At 29.4% G+C, this 12,030-nt stretch overlaps 1 protein-coding gene across 3 annotated transcripts in view; it reads right to left on the minus strand.

Moving 5' to 3' along the window:
• Positions 1-12,030, minus strand: part of LOC111613542 (sodium/myo-inositol cotransporter-like) — a 91,885-nt gene that overhangs the window by 30,645 nt on the left and 49,210 nt on the right. For all 3 annotated transcript variants that reach the window (XM_023354890.1, XM_023354892.1, XM_023354891.1), the window contains 2 exons: positions 9,043-9,248; positions 8,647-8,782 (listed from right to left, as the gene is read on the minus strand). In XM_023354890.1, coding sequence (XP_023210658.1) covers positions 8,647-8,782; positions 9,043-9,248 — 342 coding nt within the window. The remainder of the gene's footprint in view (positions 1-8,646; positions 8,783-9,042; positions 9,249-12,030) is intronic.

The following is a 12,030-nucleotide window of genomic DNA, read 5'->3' on the forward strand; positions in this document are numbered from 1 at the left end:
CAAAGAAAGGGTGTACCAATGGGGAGCCCAGTCTCGGGAGACCTTTGTGAACTGGTGATTAGACTCCTGGAGGATAAACTACTTCCTGACCACCTCCACAATGTAATTATGTATAAAAGGTACATGGACGATATAATCATACTATGGAGGTGTAAGCCTGATATGCCGGGATTCATAGAAGGAATAACAACCTGTACGGATTAACTCTGGGTCTTGAACAAGAGAGCTACACCCAGGTTCATTTTCTTGATGTCAGCATCACAGTTACAGGTTCAACCATCAGCATGGAAGTATACAGAAAACTGCTAGCAGAACAATTATACATTCCAGTAGGGTCATGTGACCTGAGGCAATACAAAGTAGCAGCATTTAACACCTTGGTTAAAAGGGCTTATATGCACTCTTCAACATCGCATGCATTTGAAACAGAAATCAACACACTTAAGAGTATTGCTGAACACCATGGATATGGTAAACTGATAACTACCTTAGCCAAAAAAATGCTGCATCCCCAACGAGCAGATCATCTGGAAACACAAGGGAAAGAACCGAAGGACAGAGTGTCTATAGCGTATAATATTTGGAGAAACTATATAAAGAGATAGCTAGGAAAAGACAAGTTTCCATTGTATTTAGAAGATGTCCTACATTATTTCAACTGCTTAGTAATGCGAAAGATACTCCGCAACAAGACATGATGGCTGGAGTATACAGCATCCCAATTAGGGATCGCAGATGTGATGAAGAATTATTATATATCAGCTCCACGAAGAGATCTTTAGGAGTGAGGATTAAAGAACATAAAGCTGACATCCTCCACAAGAGGCCGACAACCACCTTAGCACAGTACGCCACGGACCTTGAAATACAACCTTTATTTAATCAAGCCAGGATAATATACACCACACACACCATTTGCATTTGATAGAAGCGGTTTATATACACAAAGCAGCAAATAACAATTGTATCAACAGCAAAGATGAAATATCATTATCAGTAGCGTGGCAAACCCTGGTATATGACATGAGATGAAAGTTAGGCTCACAACGGTGCATGTGCAAAGGATGACAACGATTGCATGAGTTTCAGAGATGTTCCATTTTTTAGAATTCTTTCAAAATAGGATCAGCTTAATCGAATGTAAATTGGTTTGTCCATTTTTTTTCACCTGAAGAAGAACCAAAAGGTTCAAAAACGTTAGTGAAAGACGTTAAAGTTGATTTAAACACAATTTTTGGTTTACATTGGAAGTAAATCATTGCTAGCTTGAATCGTCTTGACTTATGACAACCCACTCCATGTTGTAATATAATGATGCCTATTCATGACATTTTCGATTACAACAAGTTTTATGAATATCAAATTTTGTCATATTGCAATTTAAGATGAACATTCGTCGTAAACTGTGCTACTATGCTTTTGTGAATAGCTGGACCTTATTGCCTAGAGCAAAAAAGACAAAAAATGGGAAAATGTGTTGTAAGTTAAAATATTTCTGTTTAGTTTGTAGATTCTGTCCTCTCTCTTCATCCTTTCTTAATTTCTTTGCAACATGTACAAAAGGAGGTATTCCAATGGGTCAAGTCTGAGATAGAAGAGGAAACTAGTTCTTATCTACATATAAAAAGGGAAGGAGTGAAAATGAATGAGAAGGGTGGATGTGAGAGTGAACATTTTTTGTGTGTCAGCAACATAATTGACCTAAACTTAGTAATCCAATTCAATTGAACACATCATCAAATGGTACTTCAGAAAAGAAAAAGGGGATGAAAGGATGAAAAATTCTCATTGTCCAGATTACATGTACATGATTGCTTAAATATATCAAAAAGTATAAAATTCAAATCCCCTTTATTTTTTCAATGGTATATTTTTTGTGCTGTTCTCTTTTTTATTTTTTATCTATCCTATAAATTCTTCTCTTCCTTCTAGTTCATAAACTAGTTTTTATTACTATGATTTGTAAGAACTATACTATTAAACTTGGTGGAATTTCTCACGAATTCAGATTTGTGAACCATGTAACAGAAGATTATTATTAAATGCATTCAAAATTAGTCTTTGTGTATTTGGTATTTTTTATATAATATCATCATACCACATAATTAATATCCCACAATAAGACACTTTGTATAATCATGTAAATGTGTTTGATCAAGCCTTGTGGTTGCAAATGGCAAGATGAGTGACAGGTCCAAAAATTTTCAGGTCAACATTGAAAAATTTGTAAGGATCCAAACAGAACTTGAAAATGGGTTTCCAGAGAGAAAATCAAATGACCTAGGCTATTAAAAAATATTCTTATCAAGAAAATAATAATATAACCATAAAAATTATCATAGCCGTTAAATAATACAGAAACAGTAAATAAATTGTTTTCCCTAAATCAAAAATTTCCTTAAATATTCTAACCCTAAAATCAAATAAAATAACAAAATGCAAGCCCAACTAAGAGGGTTTATCTGGAAGCACTAATCATAAATCACAAACTAAGCAATGTTTGTGATTATGACTAGCATATCACTATACTGAAAAAAAATTTTTTTGTTAGTGGAGTCAAATATTAAAAAATTTTACTTATGTCATGTCGATATTTTTGAATAGATCATATACTTTGTATAAGCAGTTTTACCATTGGTGAGACTTCAAAGTCAGGACATTAATAGCTAATTTAAAATGTATATTTAAAAATAAATTATATCATCTAACAAAGATAACAAACAAAAAAAAAAAAACTGATCAAAAAAGTTGAAAATCTTATTAGTTTTTATGCATTTTATATCTATTAAACTAATTTATTTTTTTTAGTCTCATGCTACTACTAATAGTAGTTGTTGAGAGCTTGTTTGGGACCTGGGAATCAAGCAAACTCCTTTTATCCTTCATTGAGCTATGTTTGCCATTTAGCAGGCTCCTTTGTCACTGTTGTTTGAATAAATGAAATACATAGAATATTTCTTTACTAATAAAAAGTAGATTTAAAGATTTTATTTTTTGTTAGTAAAAATAACATTAATTTATACACATAGGAACTATTACAGGCACCTAAGTTTTCTCCAGACCTGGGAAAAATCCATAGCTTCCCTCTCAACAGCCCTGATTATCCTATGCCATGAAACTATACTTACTATCTTTAGTACTAGAAATTCCCCTGTCTAGCATGACCCTTATTTCTGTGAGAGTAGAGATTTCAAAAAATTCAAGAAGAGTAACTAACATTTCACAACTTAAGTAGTCTACACTCTGTCAGAACATAATTCATGTGTAATAATACATTTTAAATAACAGACTTGTTAAATCGTTACTTTCGATCAGATAGTAAACCATCATGTGCTTGCTATGTGAAAGTTTAAAAAAATTTTTTAAAATGTGTTGGTAGAAATGACACACTGCACAAATTATTTTTTATATTTAATAAAGTTAATTTAAAATTACATCATTTGCCAAAATATTTAAAAATGCAACTTAAGGTATTTATGATATCATTTATATTGCAGTTATGTCAACGAACCAAAATCTATAAAAATATTTTTATAGCTAATGGTTAATATTTTTATAAATAAAGTAGCCTATACTTTCTACATTTATGTAGAAAGAATATAACCAAAATTTCATCTGAATTAGCTAAAATAGCAGAAGATACCAGGAATTCATACACACACAAATTATAATTTTTATACTATTAACTCCTTATTAGTTTTATGCATTTTATATCTATTATGCTAATTTATTCTTTTTTAATAGAAATTTTTAATTTTTGAAATAATACAAATTAATATTTCAAGTTTAATTAAACTGGCATTTCAAAATAACTAGCTATTGTGATCAAAATTTCAATACTTTCAAAATAAAATTGATATATAAGAGAAACAGATTTCATAAAGTTATAAAAAAAACACAAAATTAAAAACTTGCTGTACATAACCTTTATAATAAGAATTATCTTTATCTACTGTACATATTTAATATAAAAAAATTTTAATACAAATGCAAATCTAGATCAAAACCCATGTATAATTAGTTATATTGTTTCTTTTCTCCACTTTCAAATAAAATATAATTTTAAATAAAGATTATCTAGATTAAACATTCTTGAAGATATTTTTGTGAATAATTCATACAAGAGATTAAAAAATTTAAGAAAATGCCTAAAACAATACAGGAATTTTATAAAATATAAACTAAAAAATAAAAAGATATGTAATTATGGCATTTATTTAACTTGTAAAATTCTGTAAAACTTAATAATATGTTTTGAATATTTATTCATGGAGACATGATTAAAACAAGTAAAATGGCAAGGCCATATTTGGGATAAGACTATATCTTGGAGACTTACTACTAAGTGGAATCACTTCAATGCTCATGGCAGGTCTCGTTCTCATTCTCCAATCTTCTTTGGTATTGCTGGTTTTGAGTGTGATCATTCAAACTTCACAGGTCTTGGCCATGGCCACAAGGTTGTCCACAAGGCATTTTCAATGAAATTAACTTATCCAATGTCAAATTCAACTCCGTTGTGTGCCACCCCGGGTTGAATTTTTGTCAATGCCTAACGAAAATTTCCCATTTTTGAAAAATAATCGTGGCTATTGTATTGTCCGAAATTATTTTTTTATTTGCACAAACGAAATACAGTAGAGCATCGATTATCCGACTCAATTGGGGACTGGAGTTGGTCGGATAACTGAAAAAACAGATAACCGAAAACTATGAAAAAATATACTAATATACTATACTAATAATGTATCCTATGTAATTAGTATATTAGTACAGTGGTGCTTTGTATAACGTATGCCTCGAATAATGGACACTGCAAATAACAAACTTTCTGTTTGGCCGTTACGTGACTTGAGCAACGGACTGGCTGCGGACAATGGACTTTCCGTTCAGCAGTTACGTAAGGAGACCAATGGACTTTCTACGAACAAGTGCGAATGATGTTTCCACTCATTTGCCGTTGCCAATGACAATCTGCTATTTTTATAATATATTAGTATTATTAGAATATATTATAAGTATATCTGAAGTACAGAGCTCCTGTTGGGATTAGGCTTGCTCACTTGTTTATTACGTACATCACCTCAGTGCAGGGTATTTACATTTATTCAAGTGTTGTGCAAATCATGGCTTCTAAAAAAACAGAAAAGTGATTTCAATTGAAACAATGCAAGAAATCATCAGAAGGAGTGAAAGTTGACAAAAACTTCCTTGTCAAATGGGGAGAGGTTCAGGAGTTTACCAACACTCATTATCCAAACAGAGCTGAGGCCAACAGGATCAATGATCTCTACAATGACACCCTTGCCCATCATTTCCGACAGGTGTTGAAGAAGAGAGAGGAACAGACCACCTTGGACATGTTTTTCAAGAAGCCAGCAGGGAAAAAACAAAGGATGGAACAAGAGGAGTTGACCCTGCAAGCTCCAGTAGCCTCTGCTGAATCTGACTCCGATTAAAAAACAATAAAAAGAGACCTGCTGCAATGTATTTGTATCTGTATGAATGTGTGAAGAAAGTGTTTCTCCATCTCAACATCTGACTACCCTGCATAATTGGTGACTGCTCCATTTTCATTTTTTTTACAGTACAGTATGGTTATTTTATGCTGCAGAACGAATTATATGTTTTAACATGTTTTAACATTCTATGGGAAATGCGTTTCGTATAACGGACTATTCACTTAATGGACGTGCACCTGGAACGGATTAAGTACGTTATACGAGGCACCACTGTATAATCGCTATTAGTCTACTTTGCATTGAATTTTCATCGATGTTAAGCCAAACTAAAATTTTTTTAAAATAATAATTGTCGCTATTGTATCGTTAAAAATTATTTTTAATTAATTTTTTTTATTGCTCACAAAACAAACAACCACTCATAATTAGAAAATTAAGCCTCGTTTAAATACTGGTCTCCCTTTCATGGTCGAGCCAATGTTGCCAGTTAAAACACACAAAAATTTAACAAAAATAATATGAAAGTAGCCAAGATATAGCCAAATATTGCAGCATCTAAGTTAATTTTTTACAAAATATTATTGCAAATTTTTATAATAAGATTTTAAAAAGCAAAGATGGTCATACTCCGATCACTCAATCTGGTTCTTATTTTAGTAATGAAAAGTCATGCTACAGAGAATGCCCTTTCTGATTCAATTGATGTGAGTGGAATTGTGTTTAATGCATTTAAGAGAAGACAGATGTTTTTTCACCTATAGCCTGGAAGATTTCTAATTCGTTTGAGATTGTAGTACTTCTTTTGCTATCTAGTATTCTTGATTTGTCTACTTAGGCTGCTTTAATAGAAACATCAAGCTTATAGCCCAATAATTCAGCAGTTCGTTCATCTTTAATAATCAGGTTTATGAAGAAAACTTCATACTCATTTGTATCCTTGTCCAATTTGCACAACCTGGCATCATACAGTTATTCAAGCTACTGGGCATGGTTAAAAATTAAGACAGCACAAGCCCAACTATTCTAGATAAAACAGGTTCTGACAAATAAATAATTTTCAGAGTCCTGCCACAAATAAATTACGTATTGATTATTGACCATTTGTGATATGTCATAACAAGCAACAATTTAATACAAATGTATTCTGACAGTTTATGAGTTAATTATACTTTCTATTTGCAAAATTTCCTCAACCTTAACACAAAATAAGAAAAAAGTGAACTTTTAAGAAATTTGCGGAATTTCCTGGGATGAGAAAAATTTCCCGTGACATTTCCTGGGTTAAAAAAAACAACTGGGACCCCGTTTGAGAAACCCTAGTCAAGAATAACATAGGACAGGTAAATGAGTTTTTTTCAAAGATTCATTTGTGTCAAAATTCTATTTCACAACATTTGCATTTCCAACTTCCCAATGAGCAACACATGCGCAAATCTCACACTAGTGCCTGTTTGTAGAAAGTGTGTTGCTATTTTGTATTTTATTTTGACTCTGTTCTCATTCCTCTGAGTACCTACAAGTCTGATTTTTTTTTTTTTTTGGTGCATGATTTGGGCACCTAATACTCTGTGCCAAATTGCAACTCTTGACATGTACTCCATACTTCTAAGCTGGTAAGCCATGACAGCACTGTGATTTCATAAACAAGACAGTCTTGTCAATTATAGAAAATATACATATAATCATTCTAAGAAATAATTATTATGTATGCATGTGTATAAATATATATGACTAATTTTAGAATCTGACAGATGAAAGAAAATATTCTCACTGCACAAATTGATATTCATATTGTCCCTTTCTTGATTTACAATTAATGATATGAAGAGTAAAACAATAGATTTTTGAAGAAAATGAAATTTGTTGAATTTATTAGGACCAGAGTGATTTAGTTATATAGTAAATTATTTAAAATTTATTATACTCTAAAATCTGTTTATTATAAAAAGTCAATATTTTAATTTAACATCTCATAAGGCAAAATGTTTGCAAGTATTTTGCCTAATAAGATGCTAACTTACAAAATAAATATATTTAAAAGTCTTTTAAGCTTCTTAAAAATGGTTTACATTTCTTTAAAACTTTTAAATATATTTGAATTATACAACTTAAGTGTTTTAAGCAGTTTAATTAAAAAAATAATAATAATTTTGTTTCTGAAAAAGATTAGTATGCTTTTGAAGAATTAACTAGACTAACAAAAATATGTTATTCAATACTTTTAAATGTTTACTAATCTTGTTTAGAAGAAATGAGAACAGAATAGCTTAAAATAATTTTTATGATAAAAGGGAAATATTTTAATTTAATTTAATAAAATAAACTGATAATAAATGACAAAGCTTCAAGAAAGTTTAACCAAGATATTATTTAATGCCATAACATTTATTATTTTTCAATAATTAATATTTTATGATCACATCACTGGCACATCACTCTTTTTAAAATCTACATTTAAGAATATATATTGATACATTTTCTGATGTATCTAGTCATTTAATAAATATGTCTGAATATTTAATAAAATCAAGATTTTTTTAATATTAAAGATATTTTGAAAATATCAAAAGTAATCCTGTATTTAATTAAATGCAAAAAAAAATTCATTGGAATATAACTTAGCCCAATTATAACAGTAAATTTTAAAACATTTTGATTTAAATTACTTAAAGTATTTATATATTTTATTCTAATAATTTGATATTCACGTATAATTCATAAATGTAGTAAAAGATTTATATATTAGATATTTATGATCACTAAAAGAAAGTTTGTAATTAAGCAATTAGTTTAAAAATGTAAATTATTTTTAAACTAATTTTGAAAAGTTATTTAATTTTAATAAATACTTGAAAGGAATTTTAACTAAAAGAATATTTTCTACCATAAATTTAACAAATAAAATTAAAGAAATTAATAGATATTGTATAGTAAATAAACAAAAATAAATCTATGTTCTTAAATATAATATTATNATATCCCTTTAAATCAAAAGAATCCAGGTCCAACCATTATAATTAACATTTATTATAACAAAAAGGACATTTTTATGAGCATAAGTTAGACACAAAAATTTAAAATTGGGCAAAGTGATTTTTGTTTTTAATCTTCCCTCTTATTTATGTATCAGAAATCACAATATTTTTCCAAAATGCCTTGGCTAATGTATGTGATGTCTTCTTACCTGTGTAAAGAACTCTGCTAATCATACCAGGCATGACAATGATAAATAAAGGAAATATCTTCAAGTATCCAGCAAATAATGTGCCACCTTGTGCATGTGACAAAGACTTGGCTGCTAACATTCGTTGAACCATCATCTACAGCATTATATAAATACCCATAATTAAAATATCTATTATGAATGCCCTTTAATTCTGGTTAGTAGGAGACATTTATGGTTAATAAACATTTTATGATTATTAGTATTGTACCAGTATTAGATTTTGTCTAATATCAAATACCAGCATTAATTGTGATAATTATTAGTGCACTACAGAGTGAAATAATTGTGATTATTAATATATTAAGTTTTATTACAGTATTAGTTTAATATATATATTCATTATGAAGTACTTACCTGATCAGCACACCAATACCAAATTGATGCCGGAGTCTGACCTAGTAAAAATCCTAGCCATGGCATTTCTGGATCATTATATGGACGTAACATTTGCCATGAATTAGATTTAGGAATTCCACAAGTGGCATTAGGAATCAGTTTTGTAGGAATAGCTTCCATATATTTCTCTCTTAATCCATCATAGCCTCCAACTTCAACAAATGCTGAATATTAAATTTTAATTTCATTAGTGTGCTTCAACAAATCAATTAATAATAATAACTAATAAATATAATGAAAGATTAAGCATCTGTCAATCTGTCACTGGCAAAAAAATATTGATGCTTATAAAAATAATTCTAGTTATAATCTATGCTTAAAAACATTAATTAATTTCAACAAAATTAAATTTGTATTAATATATTCCTAAATAATGTTATTATGAAAAAACATAAAAAACAATTATTTTTAATAACATTATATTAAATCAATTCATATTGAAAAATAAATATAGAAGCTTAAATTATTTTTCTTAAACACAGTTGTTTCAAAAAAACATTTTTATATTTTGTCCATATCTTACATAAACTATTATTATTATTATTATTATTATTATTAAAAAATATAAAAATTTATTGCTATTTTTGAATTTTTTCTCTTCTTTTCTTATTTAGGAACAATAAAGAGAATTTTTTTATTAAGTATTCATTTGTGAAAATTGCCACCTAGAATCATATCTTTCAAATAATTATAGATGTTAATTTTTAAATTTAGCTGAAATTTTAACATTTGAATATTTAAAATATTTAATATAATACAACTTGATCCTCATACCAAATATTAAATAGCAGGAAGGAAAACTCACTGAGCGTACTTAGTTTTTCCCTTAGTTTTTTTATATTGCTAGCGCTTTCAACAAATGTTTATCATTGTCAGGCAAACAAAAATTTAACACATATTATTTAAATTAAAAGTAATAATGAATGGAACACATATTATTTAAATTAAAAGTAATAATGAATGGAACACATATTATTTAAATTAAAAGTTTTAGAATTAAAAACCATTATGAACAAGCTACAAAATTCAATTATGTTCAATATTATGATGCGATGCAGCATGTGTGGATGAAGATCCACATTAATGGTGTGACAGTCTATGTAAATTGCTGTTTAACTGTTTACATAGGGCAACCCAAATATTGAGCAGGTCAAGTGTGGGAGTGTTGCATGGTTCTGAGGTTGTTGTGAGGAAAGTTTTAAATTTTTGTTTGCCTGACAACGATGAACATAGGTTTATTGAAAATGCTAGAAATATAAAAAAACTATTAATAACGCCATACTCAGTGAGGTTTCCTTCCTGCTATTAAAAATATTTAAGTTATTAAAAGGTAAAATCATAGTCAATTAAATTATCCTAAAAATTCTGAAACAATTGATTAATTTTACTATATTATGATAACATACTTGTGTATCTTATTACTGTGAATACTATGAGAAACAAAATTTTATCAATTTACAATATTTCAAATGATGTCAATTGATATAATTTAATATGAATTGCATAAACACAATATACTCAAATAACTAATTTACAGCAATGCTCTTCATAGAAGCTTTGTAGATTTCTAGCTTTTTCCAGTCTGTAATATGAAGTAAAATGCAGGTCTCATTGAGAGACATGGACAAAGTTTTCAGCTGCAAATACAGCAAGAGTAGTAGTTGGAAAGCCCTTTTTGATGGAACTCTTGTGCTCTTTGATTTGTAGGTTAAGAGAACATGCCATTGCTTCTATGTATTCCTATTTTTGATAAATTTGTAGAGTGGAGTACATCCCAGGAAGAAATTCCTTGTCAGTGAGGTCCTTGACATTACTTAATAAGGAATATATAGAAGGGTTTCTTTTGTCTACAATTTTGATATTATTGGTCTTCACTATTTTCCTTGTAAACCTTTGTCAGATGTTGGTTGTATCTGTTGACCCTGTATATTTTATCAATCCTCCTACATGTAGAAGGGAATTGATATTTATTAATCAAACTCTTAATGAAATTTGCAGAGTATCCATGCTCCTTTTCAATGTGTGAGATTTAATTCAGCTCCATAAGTTGGTCCTGGATGTTGGAGGAGAGTGTAAATGCTCTTACCCTGAAGACAACAGTTTTGTAATGGTATAAATCCCAATATTTTAATAGGATGAAAAGTTACCAATAGAAGGTTTTCTGAATACTTTAGTAGAAGTAAAGTCTTTGTGAAGAGTTAATTGTATGTTCAAGAAGTGAGCAGAGTTGCAACTTTGCTGTTCAACTTGGAGGTGGAGGCAGTAAGGATTTTTGTTAAGGCATTTTTTTAACTTGCATCAAGTCAGGTTTCTGCCACCAAATTATAAGATCATCATTGATATCCCTTTAAATCAAAAGAATCCAGGTCCAACCATTCAACTATATTAGAATGAAGTTTGTGTAAATCATAGGCGTGTTTGAAGAGGAAGTCCTGTAGTTTTCAAAAGCATGATTCAATTTTGGTGGAAAGACACAGATTTAAAGTCACAGACTGTTTGATAAACTGATAAACTTTTTATTGACCAGGGAGATGTTAACTAGCTGATTCAGTAAGGATTCCAATTTCATTACTGTACAATAATTGTTTGTCAAGGTTGGAGGTTATAAATTGATTGAGGTTTCTTTCAATTTTGATTGAAGAAGAGACAGACTTGTTAACCACTGGACATAGTTGAATATCCTGCTTGTGTACTTTGGCAAATGCAAAGATCCATGGTGCTAAATATGTTGGAATGGTGGTCTTTTGCATGTTTAAGTGAAAGCTGAGTGTTGGTCAACTTACACTTCAATTTTATTGCTTGATATCTTTGGTTTTTGATGTATTTATTTTAAAATGAATTATTTTGAATGAATATCATCTCTTTTACCATTAATATATTGTATCAATTGAAGAACTGTTTTTTATTTTCAACATCTGCTAGCATAATTTCAATTATCTCAATTCA

Source organism: Centruroides sculpturatus, unplaced genomic scaffold (assembly GCF_000671375.1).
Source record: "Centruroides sculpturatus isolate CEXI.00-Female unplaced genomic scaffold, Cexi_2.0 scaffold1971, whole genome shotgun sequence".
Lineage (NCBI taxonomy): Eukaryota > Metazoa > Arthropoda > Arachnida > Scorpiones > Buthidae > Centruroides > Centruroides sculpturatus.